The following is a 24499-nucleotide window of genomic DNA, read 5'->3' on the forward strand; positions in this document are numbered from 1 at the left end:
CCACACACACCCAGCCACACACACCCAGCCACACACACCCAGCCACACACACCCAGCCACACACACCCAGCCACACACACCCAGCCACACACACCCAGCCACACACACAACCACACACACACCCACCCACAACCACACCCCCACACACACACAGCCACACACAACCACACACGCAACCAAACACACACACCACACACACGACACACACAACCACACACACCACACACACAACCATACACACGACACACACAACCATACACACACAGCCACACACACCACCACAACCACAGCATCACTGCACCATTTCTACGGGCACACACACCACCAGCCATCAGTGCACACATCAATTGTTAACGCATCCACAATTAACTATTGTAGCAATCGCAGTATGGCGCACTTTACTTTTTAACATATTCATTTAAAGCGCAGCATGCCACCATTGCTACAAAAATAAATACACATTTTTGGCCTACAATTTATACTTTTGTTGCAATTGGTGTTGCAATATTTAGCAATGCCAATAGCTCAAACGTAATTAATGCGAGACCTATTGCATTGTAAATGCTTGTTTACTTTCCTAATAGGTTATTTTCTTTCTCCTAAAGTAAAGTTCTGATTGGACATCCTATTTATTAACTATTAGCTATTGTGTTACGCTGCTGTCCGAGTCTGTTGGCCCTCTGCCTCCAGCAGTAATCCTTAAAAATAATGAGTGCTTAAGGAGAGCAGCTGTCCATTTCCACTGAAGTGCATCAGTATTGTGGGGCCGGCGAGGACAAGAGCCGTAACCTGCACTCATTCTCAGGAGAAACACACTAACCTCGGACCCCAAGAAAAGGACTGCCAAAGCTTCAGTGTAAGGTGGGCCGAGTAGAAAAGGATTCACGCTGCAAAACAACTTGTTACATTAAGCACAACTTAATGCCGATGTCAAAATTAATTTATCTTGTTGCCACTTCCAACTTTTAGAAAGTTGCCACTCTGTTGCCCAGTTTTCTAGAGGCCACTTGTTGAGCGTGGCCATGAGACAATCTTCTGCCCACCTGAGGAGATATGTCAATGGCTCGCAGCACAGGTAACAATAGAGGCCTGCCGCTGGAGGAAGTGTTACTTCCTTCTGGAAGGGAGCCACACAGGGTGCTGTCCCACGAGTAGTGTTTCAAAGGGGAAGCCACCTTTGAAGGTCAAATGGTAACCACACTCGAGAGGGGGTGCTCTTTTGTCTGGGTAGACAGGCTGGTATTGAGGACACAATGGCCAAATAAATTTTCCGTGGGCGTGTAGCCACACTTATAAGGTGGGCTACAAAGTTCCACAAACCAGGAAAGGGGCTCAACATCTTGGGAGTGGGCAGGATAGAGCACTCTGGAATAGCTAGATGCCGCACTTCATAGGAAGTTGTCATCAGGCAGGAGGTAATCTAGTAGCCTACTGGTTAGTACCGCAAACTCACCTGATGGCACTTTCCGGGCATAAAAAGGGCACCACTGGCAGCCAAAACTCAGTTCTCGCTTGACTGGAGAAGAAGACAAAAGAAGGACTGCCCTGCTGACCCTGGAACTGGCAAAAGAGAGGCTGCACCTAAGTTAGACTGTACCGGCTGCTCCGTAGGCAAGCAAAGTAAATGTGCCTGCTGTGTCCTGCTCATGGAGAAGTTGTCCCTCAAACCCAGCCAGAAGCGGAGATTCCGCAAACCATCTGGCTGACTTTCCTGACCGCAACAGTTGTCGAGTACAGTTTGGCACCAAAGTTATCGCCAAAGAAGGAAACTGCTGAGTTCATTGTGCCCGGTGATTAGCAATCCAGTGGCGTGTAGACTTTTGCTGGACCAAAGCGGAATTCGAGGGACGTCGATCCCTGTGGCCAGTCACCCCACCAGGACAGCAGACCAAGGAGTGGCCCCAAGAAGACCCAGTCCACCACACAGCACCGTCAGAATCTTTAAGCAGCTTCAGTACCCTGTATCCCTTGCACCTGGACCACTCCCTAGAAGGGGCCACTGACACTGGAATTGGACTGAAGACTGCTTTTCCTGTTGAGGTAACTGTTTCTTCAGACCTTGCCGGTCTCCTTGACGGGCTCCCTGCCAGAGCTGGTCACTCAAAGTAACCACATTCCACTCTGACAAAGTTCTTCGCGAAAAAGTTCTAAATGTCAAATTTGTTGATTTTGTCAGTGCTTGCTAGTGGTTAAGTGAAAAGTCTTGATTTATTATTCCTTGTCAAATCTATACCTATGGAATCCCGATAGTGGTCACTTTGGTGTCACAAATTCATAAAGATATAATATTTTTGTAAATGGCTTTTTTTTTGTGTTGAGTTTCTTCTTCGATTGGTTTGGTGCTGTTCAAATGCTTTACACTTGTCCCTTTGTTGAAGCGTGTCTGCTCGAAGCCCCAGCTACTCAGGGTTGAGCTAAGGTTTGACTAACAACGCTTGACTGGTCCTTGAAGGGTTGGTAGTGTATTACATGGGGAGGTATCACAACCAGACCACGAAATACACATAATTTCCTCACAGAGACGATATTACGCATAATTTATTGTGTCACGATGAACTTGAGTTCCAACTTCCTGAATTAAGGCTTGCCTTCTTACCCTCGCTGTCCTGAGACAGCGTAAAGGGTTGGGTATCCAATGTGCAGTGCACATGCATTACTGCCCTGTGACACCTGTGGTAAACAAAGCCATTGCACAGGATTGTGCCCAGTAGTACGAGTTACTTACCTTCGGTAACAATGTATCTGGTAGAGATGATTCTAGCCGCAGATTCCTTCACGTAGAATATCCCCAGGCGTGAGGCTGGATCCAGAAACTTTTTTGCCACAGCATCCCTGCGCGCCGGGGGTGGGACGACATCACGCGACTCCGCCCAGGCGTCGCCCACGCACGTGACGTCAGCGAGGTCACATAAGACCCGCTCCAGCGCGCCTACATCAGTTTTCTTCTGAGAACTTTACCGCACCACAACGCGGAACCACCAGACAAAAAACTGTGGGAGCATGGGAAGAGTGTGCGAATAGCAAAACATTTGGAAAGAAACAGTGACTATTACCACCACCACAGTAGTGTCACACCGCAGAACCCAAAGCAGGGAAGAAGAAGAAGAGCAGAGCCCTGCGCAACCACCCTGTCAGCACATAGACAACCTCCCATCCCTGTGCCCCGGAGGCAAAGAACATGCGTAAAAGTCATAGCACATGTAGTAAATCTACCACCCCCACCCTGAGCAAGGAATGGGACCAGTCCTGAGACAGACAGGGACAACAAACTTCCAAGCCACCCCAACATAGAGGGCAACCACCCACAAGGGACAAGGGCAAGACATGGCCAGAGGACCCTTAATCAGAGGATAGCAATGGAAGGAAGGGAGGGGAGGAGGACAGGGATAGAAAGCATTCCCCGCTAAACCTGGAGTAGCCAGGTCAGCAGGGCACCGAAACACCGGGACCCCATCGCCCAAGAACCAAAGGAGGAATAAACTGCCCTCAGACGGAGTCACCCGTCAAGAACAAAGGCGGCACGCACAGGAGATACAGCCCCCCAACCGGGAGGCGAGCACCGAAGACCAACCTAAGGGTCCTCGCAGAACAGGTGAGGAAGGGCGGGCCTTGAAGGGATCTTCGGCTGGAATCGTCTCTACCAGATACATCGTTACCGAAGGTAAGTAACTCATATATCTGATAGAGACTACAAGCTGCAGATTCCTTCACGTAGAATAGATACCCTAGCAATACCCCCCTAGGAGGGAGAGACTGCGAAAGGACCCCATCAACCGATACAGACCACAGGGCCTCACAGGGAACCAGAGCTGCGGAACAGGTAAAACCTAGTCTCTGCCAGGCAAGGGGAACCCCCCCCCCCCCCCCAGCAGACTCCCACCGACCTCAAAAGGATGTAGAAGGGAGAAGAAGGCTGAAGAGGAACCAAGGGTAAGGCCAAAGAGGCCGAGCTTCCCACAGCCCCACAAGGCAACATAGCTTACGCCCAATGCCAAGACGGGAGGGAGGAAGAAGCAGAAGAAGAAGCCTAGAAGACACAAGAAAGTGAGGGACAGAAGGCAAACCCACTCCAGGTGAAGACAACCTGCCAGCCAGAACAGTGCTGGCAGTAAAAGCCGCCAGAAGAAGGAGCCGGAGGCCCCAGGAGGCCGAGGAGGCGTCACCTGGCAAGGGAGAACATAGGACCATCCCAGACCTTAGGGCAGAAGCAGGGAGAGGAGGAGATGCCCGGGCACACCACACGAGTGGCCGCACACGACCTCCAGGTGCAAAGCAACCCACACAACGCCATGGAGAACAGGCCAAAACCCTCCAGCAGAGCGCAAGCCATATGACCGCCACCCAGGGTACGATAAGTCCCAAATATAGGAACTCTCTTTGGAAAACCTTCCGCGGCAGAGGAAAAACAAAAAGCGCCACGGGAAATCCCCCCTCCCCCGCGACAGGCTTGACAAGCAGCCTAAGCAAGCAGAAGGCCTAATCCCAGGGCCAAGTCTGCATAACAATTGTAATTGTAACACACATGATCAACAAAAGGGCCGTCCAGCAGCCAACAACGCCCAAGTCCCAAGGAAGGACACAAATGGCCAGAAAACACACACACCACAGCCAGAACCACCGGCCTAAAAAGGGCCAGAGTCAACCCAACTCAGGAGTCACTGAGGAGGGGACGGTGGAGGAGTGTAAGGCAGAGGAGGAGGAGGAGGGCGGAGACCCCGCCAAGAGCCTCTGGATGGCGGAGTCAGCCGGGGCATGGAACAACAGACTACCATCGAACGGAAGGTCGATGAGTCGCTCCCGAATATTCTCAGGGAATACTCCATCTCGAAGCCAAGCATGGCGACGGAGAGCAACCAAGGAAGCCATGGCCCGGCCCAGCACCTCTGAGATGTCCAGGGCAGAGCGGAGAATAAACGCCGCAAGCTCCTGGCCATCCAACGCATGATGCCGTAAGTCCACCTGGCCACCCTCCTGGGACGCTGTGGACCAGAGAGACTCAGCCGATTCCCACAAACAGGAGGCCCGAGCCAGGACACACAAGGTGTTCAAGGCCCCGCAGGGCAGCGCTGGTCGAGGCGAACATGTTGCGCCCCCAAGAGTCCAACCAGCGGGCCTCCCGCGATGGCGGAGTCAACAGCGGCGGCAGGGAGGGAAAGGCAGTCCGCAAAAGAGGACTGGAGGCAGAGGGATGGAGGGAAAGGCACGCCGGGTCACGCGGTGCCGGAAGGTGCCGGTGCAGAAGAGGTTGAGGCACCGGGTCTCCTGAGGCAGGACGCCTTCAAGCCCCTGTCATGGAAGAAAGGAGGGTACCCTCAGAGGGAAGCAAGATTTCCCTCCCACCAGAGCCCTGGTGGAGGACCTCCAACAGATGGTCCGCCGGGAAGTGAGCCACTGGGTCACCCAAGAACAGAATGCCCACAGCCGTGGTCACAGCATGAGCAAAGGCCGCACTCGTGGTGGGGAAAGCTGCTCCTCCGTGGGTGTTGGCTGCAAACTAAGGCGGCCGTCCCCGAGGCCTAGCGGGATGGGCAAGGGCCAGACCTGAAAGTCAGAAGGAGCCGAAGAATGAGGGGCCTGCCGCTCTTCCGACAAACACCTCTGCCTCAAGAAGGCCGGGGAGCCGGCCTTGGACGCCGGTGAAAAAGACACCACACAGCGACCAGTCTACGGGTAGGACGACACCAAAATTCTCCAGAGAAGAAGGAGCGTCCGAAGACGAACCTGCGGCACGAGCCTTGAGCGGAGCCGTAGAGTCCGCAGCCTGAGGCAGGTTGTCAGCACCATCCGGCGTCGCTGGACAAGGTTCCTCCAAGTCACCCCGCAGCGGAGAGCGGAGACCGGAGAGGAGCTGGAGTTGAACCGGCTCCGGGGTGGTGCCGAACCGACCCACGTCAATGTAGCCACCTGCGTGGGGGAACGCGACGGGCCTGGGGAGCGGCACGAAGCCCTCCGCCAGCCGCGGCCCAGAATGAGGCGTTGATCGCTCGGCAACCCATGAGGCGGTGCCAGGGACGATTTAACCTTCAACTCGCTCTCCGTCCAGGCAGCCGCCTGTGGGGAGGGACGAGAGGGGCCCGGCGAGGGGTCCGCACCCGACCACGACCCGGGACGGAGAGGGTGCACCGACCCCTGCGGCTCCGCACGGTCAGCTGTTGCTGGCGCCATGGCGGCGTCACCTCGGCCTTAGACAGGACCACCTTGTCAAAGGACCGAGAGGGACCCAGAGATGCGACCCGAGCCCCGGCGACCTCCCGCAACACCACAGGGACTCCCGCAGAAGATTGTGGCGAGGCAGAGATGCCGCGGCATGAATGAGATGCCCCAGAGGAGCCGCACCCCAACAGCACCACACCCTCCAAGCCTGGATCCAAACCAGTCGGCGCTGGAGCAACCGGCGAGGGGTCCGCCGACGTTCCTGGAGGGGAAGAAGGGGGAGACGCCAGCGAGGCTGCAAAGCCGCCGCGTATGTCTCCATTTGGACTCTCGACGCCCCAACACCGGGAAACGGTGGATAGGACGACACTCGGGCCGCATCACCCGCGGTGAGTCCACGCCCCCGGTAGGCCGGAAACCAGCCCCCGGGGACAAACTGCAACACTTACCCACCAGGGAGCGACGCTCACGTGACATCGGAGAAGGGCGGAGACAAAGACCACGGCCGAATTTGAAGCCGTCCACCGAAGCAGACCGAGGGGAGGACGTCGACCTGGAGAGACGCGCTGAGAGAAGTTTCATGCGGCGCTCCCGCCACGACTTCAACTGCTGACAGCCCTCACAGTCGGGGGTGCCGTGATCCTCCCCCAAACACCACATACAAATGAGGTGCAGGTCCGTCGTTGCCATAAGATGCCCACAAAACGTACAAGTTTCGAAGCACGAAAGCATTTGCACACTGTTCCAAAGTCCAAAAGAAAATGGAGAAAAAAGGGCCCGAAACAGGCCCGTAGCAAGGACCGGATGCGCATTGCATGCGGAAAAGGAAAAAAACTGACGTAGGCGCGCTGGGACGGGTTTTATATGACCTCGCTGCCATCAGATGCGCGGACGACGCCTGGGCGGAGTCGCGTGATGTCGTCCCGGCACGTAGGGATGCCGTGCCAAAAAAGTTTCTGGATCCAGTCTCGCGCCTGGGGATATTCTAAGTGAAGGAATCTGCGGCTAGTAGTCTCTATCTGATATATCTGATTGCCCCAGAAACGTATCAAAGACTAGGACGCGCCCCAGATTTCAGACAATGGGAATTTATCAGGGTTCCTCATCATTTTTTTAGTAGTTATCAATTAACATGTGCCTAGCGGAGATTGTTCCTGCTTTTAATTAAGTAAATGATAATGACCAGAATTACTTCTTACTAACAGGGGCATTCAAGAAAAGACTTTACCAGAAACTAGCTACTGCAAATCAAGATTTGTATTGTGAAAGTACCCATCTCTACCATGTAGGAAATGAAGTGCCTCTTCATGACGTGCAGCTGACCTATCCCTTGTACCCTTTTGATGCCCTGGTATAAGGTACTTTCACTGACTGGTCTTCGCACCACCTGGCTTAGCTAGCTCTGGTCCAAGGATACTTCAGTGCATCAGCTGATGCACAGCTAGCGGCACGGGTGTTAAACTGAATTGAATAGATTATCCTTGACTTCGCCAGGAGCCCCAATCTCAACCCTGGTGTAAATGCAGACTTAAAACATCCTTCAAGCTTAGGCTATGAATAGGAATACTCTTTATTATTCATCCCCAAACTCAACCCTGGTATAAACGCAGACTTTGTGCTTAGGCTCCGGTTAGGAGTACTCGTCACTATCCAGCCCTAATCGAGTAACCTTGTTCCCTTGGCCCGGTCCCTCACTGGTACCTGAAACGCCAGGTCATGGTATTTCTGCTTCTCCTTGGGCCCCAGGGCGTACCACCACTCGCCCAGGATCTTGCTGACGGTGCGGTTGTCCTGGTTGGGGTGCCTCTGGTGAACTAAGGCCCGGTGCCTCTTGCTGAAGATCATGAAAGCATTCATTGGCCGTCGGATGTGGTCCTTTTCTCTCTGGAAAGACAAGATTTGTTAGGTAGCACCTCTAAAGAATTTCCTATGCCGCTCTATAAAGCGTCCCTCCAACCCTCTGCACTGACCCTCCTCGCACACTTCATAAGGTGCCCTCCACCCCCGAGGACCAACAACACCTGCTGTGCCATATGCCATCTACCCAACAACGAGGGCATGGTCAACCTTCCGGCTCTGACGTAACACTAACCCTGTTCCTTTGGTTTCCTCTGCGTTACTATGCTATAATGCCGTCAAGTTTTATACACATCAGCACTCCCTTCTCACCGCAGCAGTGCAATCCACCCCAGCCCATCTCCTTTGATGTTTAGGTAGCCTGCACTGCCACTGCGCAGACCCCTGATTCACAAACCCACATCCCCTGCAACTCCAGCGTTCTCCGTCCTGACCTTGTTTGGGCTGCGTCCATCCTTTTCAGATGAGGAGTCCCGATCCTTCGGTAGCGCGCTCAAAGACTGTGTCCGGCGTTTCCCAGGATGGAGGGGAAGAGGCAAGAGCTCAGAGGACACCACAGAGAGAAACCTATGAACAACAAGAACACAGTCAATTCACTGCCCACTACTGCATCCAACACAGCCAATCAGAGCTAAGGGAGCATCTGCTTCTCCCACCGCTCCAACAAAGGTGGATGATCACCACCACGCCCCCGCACAAAGTACTTCTCTCCATTTCTACTTCAAGCTTTCTCCATCTTTGCTGCATGAGTAGCTGGACATCTACCATTGATGTTCCACTCTTTTTGTGTGCCCATGTTTGTATTTTACATGGTGAGCTTTGCTTGTGTAGCCAACCAGGTCTGTGTGCATGTGAAGAGTCGGTCTACAAGCAAACATTAACTTATGCATGAATGCCCAAGTCTGTGCAGTCGATGTGTGACCACAGTTTATACACTGTATTATCATATGTGCTGTTTAAAAAAACACTTACAAGCACACATTAAGCCTGGTTTCTCGGTGCCATTGGCCAAAAGGAAACAGGACATCTAAGCTCGAACATCTACAATACTCCCACGATGGAGGAGCCAGGTCTTAACGGCAGCAGGAGGGACTGCAATACAAGCACCAGTGGTTAGCAGCTTCAACCAAAAGAGCCTTACCCTCGTATTTAACAGATCTAACAGAAGAACTGTTGAGAGAGGCGAGGTTAGAAGAGGGAAGAGTTTCAAAAAATGCCTCCGTTAACAAGTACTAAGACCTTAAACATGATCCTCTTTTTACCAGCAGCCAGATGTGGTCCCTTTTACAGAAGCTGCAGATCACACTGCTGTCTACGGTGTTGAAGGCCAGTGGCATCTAACAAAATTAGCACCCAATACCATCGCAACCCACCTCTCCACCTCGTGTCTTAGGGCATGAAGAAGGCAAGCCACTTATACACTTTGTTCGGCATCACAGGAATCTATCAATGGAAGTCAAACCGCAGAACTTTCCTGAGCAAGCAGGAATCCTGCGCTTTCACTACAAAAGAACCAAAATCTGCCAACATTCATATATATGAGCAGCAGCCTGAGACGGAATATTCTGGATTTCTTATTTTATTATTTATTGAACTAAATGTACGTAAAACAAAATTTGGCATCAAACATCTCGTTTTGGTAAACCCACACTGATGCCAGTGGTGGCTCTCACAGCAGGTAGTGATGATGCCGGCACAAGCAGGAGTATTCCAAATAGGAGGCAATGAAATATGAAGACCCTGCACCTGGATGTCATCAGTCCTCCTGAAGTAACCCTCAGGCAAAGACGAAAAGGCAAGCCTTGTCTAGAAACATCCCGCCCTCTAGTAATAGTACCTGATGACTCAGCACTGACCCTCTACTATTAACCAAGTGGCAGTGCTCAGGAAGGATTAATCGGCAATCTCACCCTCTCTTGATCATCAGTGCCTTGGGTTCCTGCATTCACAGCACTAGGAAGACAGGCAATACAGTACCAGTACCAGGAACCGTGTGCCATGCAAACCAGAGGTGATCCCAAATGGGTCTTGCTGGTCCCTGCAACCATATTCTCACCATAAAAGCGAAGAGTGCCACACCCATACCTTGTACAAAACGCATGTGACAAGCACACAAGATGTTAGCCCAAGAGTCTAGGTGATACATATGACTGAAACTTTTTATGAGTGGGGTAGTGGGCACTCGCACTCCAGGAAAAATGGTCTGTGTTGTACCATAAACAACAAAAACTGGGATGATGCCACCACTTCTTAATGTCAACAACCCAGGAGATGAACAGTAGGTCCTTGTCACGATAAAGGGCATCCTTGCTCTCCCCTCCAGGTCAAAGCATGGGATCTGGCCTCCGAAACGGCATTGACAGGCACCAGCCTCAGTGCTCCAGCTAGATTAGCATGTTAGCTGGGCGTAGGAAAAGTCAGGATACCGCTTTCACATGCAGTCGGGTCACTCAGGGGTTACACGCCCATGGACTTTTCATGGGACATTCCCATCCCAACAGCAAGTGAACATAATAATGTGGCACTGCCGCTTCTTGGACAGTCATGGAGTCAAAGGTCTGCTATGGTGACCAGTTGGAAAACATTTCTGCTTAAAAGCACATGCCACTAGGACAGACACCCTCTCTGCTTCCATTAAGATGTAAGATTGTGGCAAGTTCAGATGTCCTTAATGCACCTATGCAGAGGCCATGCTGCCAAGTTCAATGATGCAAGATGGTGGAAAACACAGGGCTCTGGAGACTGAACACTAAATTTGGTTTGCAGGGAAGTCTCTCGAGTGGTCCTTTTGACATCTGTAAGAGGGTTGCAAACATCCTAGCCATTCTGGAACAAGGGGGATCATCCTGGCCTTTGAGTACTATCATTTGATCAACATCAATGGTTTTGGTAGGGAAGGCAGAAAAGTGTACTAACATTTTCTTGACTGTTCATTAAAAGCGCACTGCCCTTCTATCCAGAATCCGAATGTCAAGCTTGGGCTTTTTACAGTCAAAGCCATGGCAAATGAGCCTACTTGTAAAACCACATTTGCAAAAGAGGTCTTGAAGGATATAGCTACAGTCAACGCACTCATGGCTTGCTTAACCCCTTCCATGCTCATGACAAGGTCAGCTCGTCATGCAGTGCACTGATCCTGTGCTAATGACGAGCTGACCTGGTCATGAACAATGGGATTTAGAGAATATCAGCATGTAGCGGGAATTGCCTTAGCACCAATGTGGTTAACAGTTTGTTGAGCGTATACTACTGAGAGTTCGAGCTGCAGGTAGTGTACTGCTTTATTGATTTCTGCATAAAATTCATGTCTAGATTTGTTGGGCTTACAGAGCCAGTGTTATAGACCTGGTGTTGCTTGATTTTCTCAAATAATAGGCGATAGTGGTAAAATTATCTGAAGCAGAAACCTGTTGCTCAATAGAGAACGTAGGAAAGCCTTGAGGACTAGAGGGACTGCCTAAGCTCTTAGAGATGCAACACTAAGCGTCCTTCTCAAACCAAAGAGCTTGCACTATAAGAGCACCAATATGCCTCTCAACTGTCATCTAGTTGGGACCATTAATTTTCTAACCACTGCTATAGAAGATTCACACGTAGCCAGGATGTGGGACGGTGAAGATGCAGGACCTCATCGATCCCAGATAAGAGGAGATTTTTTGTTGCTGCAGAGCTTCGAATGATGTGAACGTATTTCTAGGATGGCTTGAGTAATTTTGGATGGCTGAGATTAGTTGAAGCATTCCACTGATCATCTTTTTTATAACCGCTTTCAAATACTTCGCCCGATATTTTTAAAATATGAAATTGAGGATCGCACTAAAGCACGGGAGCTTCTAGTTGATATGGAAAATCTTGACAATGCGATAGCCATCGGGAAATTTATGCAGGGGGTATATAAGTTCCCGTTCCGACTGGAGGCCCAAAATAGCCAATAGCCCTATAATCCAAATGAACTCTGGTTTTAAATTGTATAAAGGTTGTTTTTAGGATAATTTTTACTGTTAAGAATATGAATTTGTGTTATGTGATTTTAAATGATAAAGGATGAACTGTGGTTTATAGATCAAATGGTCTAAATAAACATTTTTTTTGACTTGACTTGAAAATACAGGGCACTATATAAATGTCAGTTCAGCGTCACATGATTCACTAGGCGTGCATGTTTAATTTAACACACACAGAGTGTACAGCTTCATGCTTATCCTTGGACATTGGTTCTTCCAATGAGCTCCTTACAAAATTCTCACTCTCCAAAGTGAACTGGCAGCAAACCAAGAGAGGTACCCTCTTCAGAACTCAGTACCTCACCGGATAAGGATATAAAGCTACTACTAGTTCCTAATGTTGCTGACACTTTACCCAGGCAACCTAGTCCATTGGTGGAGAAGGAGTAGTAGGCCCACCTCGCAGGTCATACACATACCCCTAAACAGTGGTACTCACGCATCATCGTGGTCACTTTCTGTCTCGCTGTCCACTCGTGTCTCTCCCACTGGCCCATGGACGTCATCATCATGATGTGAGGATTTACTGGGGCCCACCGCAGACTGCAGCTCAGACACTGGACTCTCAGGATGAACAGAGCCAAGCCTTGCTGGCTCACTCCCTGATAGACAAGGAGATTCACAAGCAACAGCAGCCGACTCAGAGGGCTCTACAAGGTCAAAAGGAAAAGAAATAACAAGATGCCTGTCATCCTATGACACAGTCATGGTCTTTACTTCTGTTCACACATCCAGAGTCATGCATCACATTGTCACTCTTCAGTGTGCCCACAACATCTTATGATGGGGCCAGCATCACACGTTACCCTCTCACTCTTCAGTGCTTCCGAGTCTCCTCATGATGCAGCCAGTGTAATGCGTAATCTTGTCACACTTCAGTGTTTCTATGTCAGACTTCAATGTTTCAACAGACATTTTCCCTGGAACAGCATTATTATCGTCACTGACACCCCTGAATTGCAGCCATCCGGAGGACTAGGCTTCAATGCTCCCAGTCCCCAATGCATCACCTCTCGTTCCTTTGCCATGCATAGATGTGGCACTAATTCCCACCCAATCTCACCTCTCTTACCTTCCGCAAGTGTGAGAAGCTCCCATGAACCCTGAAGTAGTTTCAACGTACATTGGCGAAGACGCACACTCCCTATCCCATCCTCCGATCTAGCCCCTTTACCTTTGGCGTGCGTAGATGAGGTTGGTCGGCTCACAGGCTGGTGGCCCTCATTGGGCTGGACAGATGAATCGGGTTGACTGGGGGCCAGGAAGGGGACTAGCGAGTGCCAAGGATAGATGGCGACAGATCGTGGCTCCACATTGGTCCAAACTAAAAGAGAAAACAGAGGAAGCAGAGGGCATCAGCATTAACCCAAACCTCAAAATACTACAGTCTCAGCAAATCCGTTCACTACTGTGCAATCCCTACTATCTCACAAACACACAACTCCCCACCTCCCAATACTTTGTCCAGAACAGATCTCAACACCATCTCCTGCAGACCAAGTCATCATCTCCGGCAGACCAAAGCAATGTTCATATCCGCTCTCTAAACGAGTTTCGTGATTATGAAGGTCCATGATGATGTAGTATGGTGTGACATGATTTTAAAATTGTGTTTTTATAATTGTTTGTGTTGCTGCAGCCCTGAAGTGGTCAAGGGACGAAACACGTTGGCTATATGGGATTTGTATAAAAAGAAACGGAGAGATCAAGGAAATTTTGATGAAAACTGTAAACGGAGTCTGTGCCATATATGATAATATTCTCTGATCGCATATTTTATATAATGAATCAAATATATTTTGAGCGCTGATCTTTTTTTCTGACTGTTTTGTGGGAATCTATTCCCGTATGGGAAGTTAGGGGGCTGGTTTCCCGGATCGTAGCACCACGGACTCATATTTACTTTTACGAGTAGTGATAGGTGCGATTCAGTTGTTTCAGCCTCATCTTTGTAAATCATCTCCCGTTTCCTAAAAGCAACTTTTCACCAGAACCACATTTGGTTGCTTCCCAATATCCAACACGCCACGCATTACAACATCCTGAGATTACTGGAGTCTCTGATTTACTGTGCGTTACACGTCTCCAATCCACCCTAGAAGCGCCGTCCACCTCACAGACAGGTACTGATAGATATCAGGTAAAGAGAGAGACTACACTACAAGGATCATACCGATGTCGACCGACTAGAAAACACTGGCACAAACACACTTTGCACACTTACCTACCTACAAAGCCACTGAATAGGAGGACCACATATGTCTGAACGCCACTGTAAAAAGCACACACAACCGTCGTCAAATTAGCCAATGCATTCTTCGAACAAAGCATCTCGCCTAATACAATAAAGAAAACAAATCTTCCTGCAGCTGAAGAAAATACAACCCAGACCTGACTCATAACCGATTACATACCGGACTTTACTTGGAAAGGAAAACAAGAAAGTAGTAGTCATCAGCTGCAATAGCTTCTCAACATCATTTCACACCTATACGATGATTAGTCCAGTTCAGAGCCACACTGACTCACAGACAGCGCCGCTCCGGGGTGCACACAACAAGATTTAATCATAGGCAATGATGATCTCTGCTTCTTGGTCCAGCCTGATCTCACCATTCCCAATACCATGCAGAATGAAACCCAGATCTAAATTCTGTCCTTGCATTTGGGCTATGACTAGACTATACTATGCTAGCTGCCTTGCATTGCTCCAACTAAAACAAGCTGGTCCAAATGGCCACTTCCAAGCTGCCACCAATGCATCTGGAGCACCCCAAGAATCTACACCCTTCCCATCAATTCCAGCCTGTATATGGAGGCTCTCAAAGCCCTCCTGGTCAACTATGGAACCAAGAATCAACACTACACCGATGAGACAAATAGCTGACAGCACAAAAACACAAATGTTGATTGGGTCAAAGATAGACTTGCACAAGACGGTTTGTAAAATTCCTCCATGTTAAACAAACACAACAAATTCAGCATCCCCGCCAAAAGCACTAAACAAATAAAGTCCTACACTGGCTCTCTAAGAAGACCAGGATTGACCAGCTTTGCGCAAGGGACATAATCATGGTCCTGAGGCTGGGTTGGTTGGGACACTCTCCTAAACCCTAGCAGGCGACTGCATCATAATTAGTTTCTCTAATAGCTTGCAGGTAGGTGACATTTTACATCAACACTTACAGGGTCATTAGCAAGAAGGGAATGTTCTTTTACTTCCCTTGGGTTACCTTTACAAACCCAATTCACCTTCTACTGAGCGATGTATGGCGGGAGAGGCTTGTTGGGATCTAAGGCACAGGGTTCACGGGTCTACTGTGTTTCCTTGCCTACCCAGGCCCCCAGTTTAACTCTGAACAACCTCTTAGAGTCCCTCTCCGGGTTGGATGCACAGGACTGACTGGGTTCTGGCTCAAATAATCCCAGGCCCCATCCTCTGTGCCCACTCCATGTCCCCCCGCTATCCTCCAAAACCCTTAAGCTGGAACACGCAAGGATTAATGGGAAGCTGGCGGACAAAGAGTGTAAGGATTTCCTATATCTGGCCGACATTATCTGCTTACAAGAGGCATGGCACATTGGGGTTTCCCTGGATTTAGATGGCCATGCCTCCTTTCTCTTTTCTGTCTTGTCTTCCACTCATGGGAGAAGTAAGGGAAGGCTAGCCACCTTTATCAAATGAGACCTCAATTGTAAAATGGAGCAAGTTGACTCTTCCTCACATTTTATTCTGGCCATGCTTCTGACTTTTGCACATCAGGTGAGGGTCCTAGCTGTCAACGTTTATCACCCACCCCGGGGGAAGTCTGGTGTTAAGAGTGAGCTTGGCCAGCTCCTTAGCAATATTGTGGTCACCTCATCTCGGTTCACAGGGCTGCTCCTGACAAAGGGATTTAAATTTACACCTTTTTTTGAGTCCTACTTGTATGGGAATTCACCCCAAGATGGTGACCCGGCGCTTTGGGATCAGGCTCACCTGAAACACACCCCTATAGGAGAAATGTTTAATAACCTGTTGTAGGAAGCTGGCTCTGTATATACTATACCAAAGTAAGGTATAGTGTGCACAGAGTCCAGTGGATCCCCAAAGGTTTACAGAGGTAAAAGTAGATCATACCTTACTCTCTATTTGTGGTGGTGTGGGTGAGCAGTAAGGCTTTATCAGAGGGTAGTGTTAAGCATTTATTGTACACACTCAGGTAAGAAATGATTTCAAACACTGAGAGACTAATCGCCGACCAATAATTTGTTATAAAAATGTTTCTTTGTTGTATTTTATAAGTGCACGAAGGAAAAATAGTATGTTTCTGGTATAATACAGTTGACTGCAGTTGGCTTTTTTTTACTGGTGTTCAGAAACAGTTGAAATTACTTTTCAGTCACTTTGTAATTACTTTGTGATTACTTTTTAGATTACTTTTTCTACTCAATGTGATGTGCATAGATATCACACTGGGAAATGTCCTGCATAAAAGATAAGTAAGCCAGTTTTTCTTAAAACAGTTTCTTAGGTTCCAATACAATTTCCAACTTCACACTTAGATCTTTCTCACAGAAAAGCAGTCAAGGCTGTCCTATGGGAGAAAATCAGGTTATCGGTTTCAAGGTAAGTACTTGGTCTTGGGAGTTGGATTTCTGGGGTTAGAACCAGGGTTCCCCCAGGGCCAAGAATGCACTCAAAGAATACCCTCAGAGGCACTAGGGCAGCCGGGTGCAGAGTGCTGAGGCCCAATGGTATACAATGGGGGATAGGAGGCCCTCCGTGGTGGCTGCTCACAGGAACCCCACATGGATGTGGGATCAAAGGTCCTAGAATTTAGCTCAGGGCAAGGGGGGGGATTAGAGGCAGCACACAAGGTGCACCCACAGCGGCACAGGGACGGCCGGGTGCAGAGCGCCGATTTGGCGTCGGTGCCCTGTTTTCAATGGGAGTTGCCGGTTTTGGATTTTGACTTCAGACTCTGTCCAGAAAGTCTTCCGGGAGGAATCAACAACTGGGCAGGTACGTTGGAGGGCTCAGGGATATAGCTGTACCTCAGGTCCTCTTCTCCAGGGCGTAGGGCGGCCAGATGCAGGGGTGCCTTTTGAGGTATGATTTCACCTTCCTGGGTCACTGGCGGATGGGGTGGTCTCCATGCAGAGGCTGCAGGCGACGTCATGAAGTCCTGGAGGGATCAACCCACTGTGGACTCAGACTCTGGAGGGCTGGGGGCAATGGTGGTTCCAGGAGTCGGTTTTCTTTGTACTTAGCAGTCTCGGAGTCTTTCTTTGGTGTTTCTTTTGAACAGAGCTCCTGTTCACAGGAGATCTGGTCTTTGTTGAAGGCAGTCAGTTCTCCCAGGGGTTCTGGAGGTCGCTGGCTGCAGGACAAGGCGATTTTTTGCGCAGAATGTCAGGTAACTGCAGACGGGCTGATAGGACTGGGGCCAAGTCAGTTCTTCTCCAGGGCTCGAAAAATCTGAAAAATTGTACTAGTCCTCCAGGTCCTGGAGTACCTTGAAAAATCTCCTCGACCTAACAGTAACCTACTTGACCTCCGTCTCTGAAAGCGGAGCAAATGTGACAACATAACAAGATATAAAGGCATCTTTATTGCTCACTTGCTTTGTGAGCAATAAAAAGGCCTTTAAATCTTGTTATCTTAACACATTTGCTCCGCTTTCAAAGACGGAGGACAAAAGTTAGTATGTTTTCCTACTCGCCAGAAAGGGCGAGTAGGACCTAAAAAACGCTTGACCTCATAAAATTTACCTCGCAAATGCGAGACGTCGAGTGAATTTGTCGAGCCCTGTTCTCTGCTGACTCCTCTACTGGGTGTCTTCTTTCATCCTTCTTCATACGTTGCAGGAATCTGCCTTCAGGGTTCAGGCCTGCCCCCTAAATACTGTATTTCGGGGGTGTTTTAGGGGTCTCGAGGTCAGTGACCAATGGGCTACTGACCTTAGGGTGACTACACTCTTGGTGGGTTCACCACACATGGGTGAGTGGGCACAATCCCTAACACTGATTTGAGAGGGTCTGCCATCTGTAAGATGGCAGGCACTGAAGAGTGGGCTTCACCTAGCCTCCCCCACCTGAGGGGTGGGGTTGGCAGAGGTGGGCAAACCTTCTGGGCTGTTCTAATATTTCCTGTCGAAAAGGAGGGGAGACAGGAAGGGGGCCTGCTCCATATTGCAGGAGAGCCTGAGGGTCAATTTACAAAGGCGGCAAGCTCCCCTGCCACAGAAGGCTGTTCCTGGCCTGGGAGGGGTGTGACCACCTCTGCCCAGGAAAAGCTTTGTTGCTGGCCCAGGGAGAGAAGGCTCCCACCCAAGGAGTCCAGAAACATGTCTTGTGGTGGCATACTGGTGTTTACCAGTCAGGGAACCCACCACCAGAGGCTGGTCGTTTTTCAGGGGGCATCTCTAAGATGCCCTCTGAGTCCATATATAATAAATCCCACATTGGCATTAGTGTGGGTTTATTATGCTGAGACGTTTGCTACAGAACTTCCCAGAATTCAGTAAAGCCATTATGATGGGGGTGGAGTTCATAATGACTAACTCCCAGACCATATACTCTTTATGGCTTCACTGTACTTACAATGTCTAAGAATGGATTTAGACACTGTAGAGGTACAGTGCTCATGCAACTGTACCCTCACCAGTGGTATAGTGCCCCCTGCTAGAGGAGTGTCTTACCTATACCGTAGGCAGTGGGCTGCAGGCTCGGCACACAGGTATGTGTGCCATGTCGACTTCACTTTTCTCTGCACCAAAACACGCAGCCTGCAATGGCAGTGTGTGTTAAGGTACAGGACCTCGAAGGGTGGCACAATATGTGCTGCAGCCCTTAGAGCCCTTCCCTGTCATAGGGCCTTGGTACCCATGGTGCCTTTTACAAGGGACTTACATGTGGTCAGAGAGGGGCCATTTGGGGGTACAAAGGTACAGTTTTGGTAAGAACATAGGTCCTGGGAACCTGATTGGCAGGGACCCAGGGCACAACAAGTCAAAGTGCATCAGAAATTTAGTAGGGGGAAGGGGGTTACTGCAACAGCAACCCACTTTCCTACACCTGTTCATCAATCCCTCCATTCTGTACCTTTTTAATAGGTGGGATACGCAATGAACCGAGGATCCCAACTTTTTATGGGGGCTGGTGCTAGTTCCATTACGGATTACATCTTTGCGACAGTCTCTTTGCTTCTATAACTGAATTTAGAGTAGTCCGACATCAGCAGTGTGACCACAACCCCTTTTGGCTGCCTTTGGGTGCTCTTAGTCTTTGGTGGGGGTCTAATGTCCTCTTTCAGGAACCGGTTATCCCTATAGCCCAGGGGCATAGACTTAAGTGGGCTAAAGTGGTCCTAGCGGACTCTCATAATTACACACACACACACACACACACACACACACACACACACACACACACACACACACACACACACACAAACACAAACACAAACACAAACACAAACACAAACACACACACACACACACACACAGAGGGGGACGGCAGTGAGCGGTGTGTGACCTCAGCGAGGGTGAGTCCAACCCTCACACACATACCTGTGACCCCCCCCCCACACACACACACAGGAGGACGGCAGTGAGTGGTGTGTGACATCAGCGAGGGTAGAGAGTGAGTCCAACCCTTACACACACACACCTGTGACCCCCCCCACACACACAGGAGGACGGCAGTGAGCCGTGTGTGACATCAGCGAGGGTAGAGAGTGAGTCCAGCCCTCACACACACACACCTGTGACCACCGCACACACACACACCCACAGAGGAGGAGAACAATGAGCTGTGTGTGACCTCAGCGAGGGTGGAAAGTGAGTTTGACCCTCTCAAACACACATTTGACCCCCCCCTTCCACACACACACACACACACACACACACACATACAGAGGAGGATGGCAGTGAGAGGTGTGTGACCTCAGCAAGGGTGGAAAGTGAGTCTGACCCTCACAAACACACCTTTGACCCCCCCCCACACACACACACAGAGGAGGACGGCAGTGGGCGATGTGTGACCTCAGCGAGGGTGGAGAGTGAGTCTGACCCTCACAAACAGCCTGTGACCCCCCCTTCTCCCCACACACACAGAGAGCAGGACGGCAGTGAGCAGTGTGTGACCTCAGCGAGGGCGAGTCTGACCCTCTCAAACACACCTGTGACCCCCCTACTCCCCACACACACAGGACTACAGAGAGCAGTGAGTGACCTCAGCGAGGGTGGAAAGTGAGTCTGACCCTCACAAACACACCTTTGACCCCCCCCCCACACACACACAGGACAACAGAGAGCAGTGTGTGACCTCAGCGAGGTTGGAGGGAGAGTCTAACCCTCACAAACATACCTGTGACCCCCCCACACAGCAATCCAGAGGAGGACGGCAGTGAGCGGTGTGTGGCCTCAGCGAGGGTGGACAGTAAGTCCAACCCTCACAAAGCAAGCCCCTCAGAGGGCCGACAAACATGCCGCCTTCCGGTAGGCGCTACTGTCCCACGACACTCCCAGTCTGCGACTGTCTAGGCACTATTTCAAGTTGAAACTAGTATGTTTTGTTCTGTTGCCGGAAAAACACTGTTTCTGTTGTTTCTAATGGCTTGAGAAATGTGGAACCACTGATAAACACTGTTTTTTAAGATATTGAAAATCACTTGAAAACACTGAAAAAAAACCACCAATATTTTCCAAAAATAAAAACTGAATATAGGAAATCATAATTATAGTTCACATTAATAGTCTAGTAGCTACTGATAGCTGGCACTAGGACCTTGAACTACTTCCATTGCCTCGAACATTGCATGTACTAGCTGCAGTTTACGCTATTACCAGGAGCAGCAGTTCCAGTTCACAATATTATTCCATGCACCAGTTCCATGTGGAGCTAATATTTTATGCTGGAGCTCCTGCCGGACTTACCCTCTGAACTAGCTATACTTGACACTATTTCCCTGTACTACAATTCCAGTTCACATTCTTACTCTATGCAGGAATTGCAGTGGACGGCAGTGAGCGGTGTGTGACCTCAGCGAGGGTGGAAAGTGAGTCTGACCCTCACAAACACTCTTTGACTCCCCCCCCCCACACACACAGGACAACAGAGAGCAGTGTGTGACCTCAGCGAGGTTGGAGGGAGAGTCTAACCCTCACAAACATACCTGTGACCCCCCCCCCCACACACAGCAATCCAGAGGAGGACGGCATTGAGCGGTGTGTGGCCTCAGCGAGGGTGGACAGTGAGTCCAACCCTCACAAAGCAAGCCCCTCAGAGGGCCGACAAACATGCCGCCTTCCGGTAGGCGCTACTGTCCCACGACACTCCCAGTCTGCGACTGTCTAGGCACTATTTCCAGTTGAAACTAGTCTGTCGTGTTCTGTTGCTGCCTTATTCCAATTTAGGTGATTATTCAGCAAGGACAGCGCTGGTTCCTGTTCTCACTATTAGTGTAAGGTGCAGTCGGTTATCACTATTACAGTACACAGTTGCTCCAGTAATCACTATTACTGTATGGGGTGGCTCAAATCATCACTATTATTGTATGTATAGTGGCTCCAGTTAAAACTATTACTGTGCACGGTAATAACTATTCGTGTATGCGGTCGCTCCAGTTATCACAAATACTGTACGCAGCGGCTCCATATACCACTGTTACTGTATGGGGTGCTGCAGTTACCACTATTACTGTATGGGGTTGCTCCAGTTATCACTATTACTGTATGGGGTTGCTCCAGTTACCACTATTACTGTATGGGGTAGCTGCAGTTACCACTATTACTGTATGGGGTAGCTGCAGTTACCACTGTTACTGTATGGGGTAGCTGCAGTTACCACTGTTACTGTATGGGGTAGCTGCAGTTACCACTATTACTGTATGGGGTGGCTCCAGTTATCACTATTCCTGTATGGGGTGGCTCCAGTTATCACTATTCCTGTATGGGGTGGCTCCAGTTATCACTATTACTGTACACAGTGGCTTCAGGGGTCACGATTACTGTATGCGGTGGCTCCCGTTATCACTATTACTGTATGGGGTGGCTCCAGTTATCACTATTCCTCTATGGGGTGGCTACAGTTATCACTATTACTGCATGTAGTGACTCCACGTATCACTATTAATGTACACAGTGGATCCAGGTATCACTATCACTGTATGCAGTGGCTCCAAATCATAAAATCATTCTATACTACAGTTACTCCTGGTATCGTTCTACGTTTTAATTATGGTTAGGCTGTCCGGTTTTAGGTTGAAACCTATAATAACTGATAAAACCCCACTGAAGGAGACGTAGCCCTCACCAGTGAAAACATATAAACACTGAAAAACACCTGCACAAACTAAATGCCATTCAAAGAAAGGAAAAAGAGCGTGACAGTCATAATTTTACTTCCTGAAGGGGCCAATACAATGTAACTGTTATACAAGCTAGCAGCAAGAAAGACTGGGCTAACATTATTCTGCTTGAGTTTTGTTGTTTAGGGATGCCACTCAAATATTGTTTCCTCTTCTTTTTCTTTTTTCAGTTTTGTGGTCTTTGGTCTAAAAGGGTTTAGAAGCATGGTTTAGTTATTTTATAAACTGTAGAGAATAAGGAAATATCAAAACCATATTTGATATTTTGGCTAGGTTTGATTATTTTACTGTTTGGAAAAATGGCTCGTTTCAAGAATCTTCCCGAATATGTGTCATCACATTTACCCACAGAGAATAGGAAATACCCTTAATACATCAGCCCCTAGTTTCTAGTGGGTGAGTATTGATAGTAGGTGAATTTGCAACACCTCAGGCTTTAAACATTCAATGCAAGGTATAGTGACAAGTATATGTGAAAAGAGCAGTATCGCCAAGAGGCTGGATAGTGGTGAAAACATGACACCAGACTTTTGGAAAACATGGAACGCAATGTCACTTGGAATGCCCTGCAAAAAAAGGTTCTTTCCACGTTCAAGAATGGAGTGATATTGTTTGTATTTGCAGTGATCCAGCTTATTTTTAATTTTTTTACTTTACAGAGTTTTATATAGCGCGAACTTGACCCGAATCAGGTATCGGAGCGCCTTACATAGCACCAGTTGCATTACATGAGGACACATTCATTTTTGTTAGGCACCAGGAGATTAAGTGATTTGCCCAGGATGTTCAGCGTCATTGCCGAGACTCAAACCCAGTTCCCCAGATTCGAGGTGGAGCGCCCTAGCCGTTAGCGATACAAAAGGGGATGATGGACGGAGCGTATGAGCAAATCAAACACTCACCCCCAGTCAACTGATCTGGGTTTAATCCATCACCATTCTTTAGCCCACTCAGCCACCCCATTTCAGACATGGCTATATGCAAATCAGTCTGACCCTGTACCTCATGGGAACAGTCCAGCCCGAACTGCCAAGCCATGTCTTCCATGGACCGGAAACAAGCATCCTGGGACCGGTTTCGGATTCATAATCCTCATCAGCCAGGCTATCTTGAATCCAGTGGCCAAGTGAGCAAGGGACTCACGTCTGCGCATACCCTGCCACACTTAGGGCGAACAAAGCGATACAAAAGGGGATGATGGGCGGAGCGTTTGTGCAAATCAAACACTCACCCCCAGTCAACTGATCTGGGCTTAATCCATCACCATTCTTTAGCCCACTCAGCCACCCCATTTCAGACATGGCTATATGCAAATCAGTCTGACCCTGTGCCTCATGGGAACAGTCCAGCCCGAACTGCCAAGCCATGTCTTCCATGGACCGGAAACAAGCATCCTGGGACTGGTTTCGGATTCATAATCCTCATCAGCCAGGCTATCTTGAATCCAGTGGCCATGTGAGCAAGGGACTCACGTCTGAGCATACCCTGCCACACTTAGGGCGAACAAAGCGATACAAAAGGGGATGATGGACGGAGCGTTTGAGCAAATCAAACACTCACCCCCAGTCAACTGATCTGGGTTTAATCCATCACCATTCTTTAGTCCACTCAGCCACCCCATTTCAGACATGGCTATATGCAAATCAGTCTGACCCTGTGCCTCATGGGAACAGTCCAGCCCGAACTGCCAAGCCACGTCTTCCATGGACCGGAAACAAGCATCCTGGGACCGGTTTCGGATTCATAATCCTCATCAGCCAGGCTATTTTGAATCCAGTGGCCAAGTGAGCAAGGGACTCACGTCTGAGCATACCCTGCCACACTTAGGGCGAACAAAGCGATACAAAAGGGAATGATGGACAGAGCGTTTGAGCAAATCAAACACTCACCCCCAGTCAACTGATCTGGGTTTAATCCATCACCATTCTTTAGCCCACACAGCCACCCCATTTCAGACATGGCTATATGCAAATCAGTCTGACCCTGTGCCTCATGGGAACCCAGATCTCTGTACTGGGGTGAATGTATGACATTGTTCTGCATTCTGTCCATCAATTGTTGTTTTTGCGCCCTAGCCGTTAGGCCAACTCCTCTGCCCATCTATATGGGAAAAAGTTGTGTGACGACCTGT

At 49.3% G+C, this 24499-nt stretch overlaps 1 protein-coding gene across 4 annotated transcripts in view; it reads right to left on the reverse strand.

Annotated features, from left to right (window-relative positions):
* Positions 1-24499, reverse strand: part of CIC (capicua transcriptional repressor) — a 463331-nt gene that overhangs the window by 245598 nt on the left and 193234 nt on the right. For all 4 annotated transcript variants that reach the window (XM_078651325.1, XM_078651327.1, XM_078651324.1 and 1 more), the window contains exons 3-6: positions 13189-13338; positions 12454-12664; positions 8445-8577; positions 7855-8037 (exon numbers count right to left, since the gene is read on the reverse strand). In XM_078651325.1, coding sequence (XP_078507451.1) covers positions 7855-8037; positions 8445-8577; positions 12454-12664; positions 13189-13338 — 677 coding nt within the window. The remainder of the gene's footprint in view (positions 1-7854; positions 8038-8444; positions 8578-12453; positions 12665-13188; positions 13339-24499) is intronic.

This window comes from Lissotriton helveticus, chromosome 7 (assembly GCF_964261635.1).
Source record: "Lissotriton helveticus chromosome 7, aLisHel1.1, whole genome shotgun sequence".
In the NCBI taxonomy this organism is placed as follows: domain Eukaryota; kingdom Metazoa; phylum Chordata; class Amphibia; order Caudata; family Salamandridae; genus Lissotriton; species Lissotriton helveticus.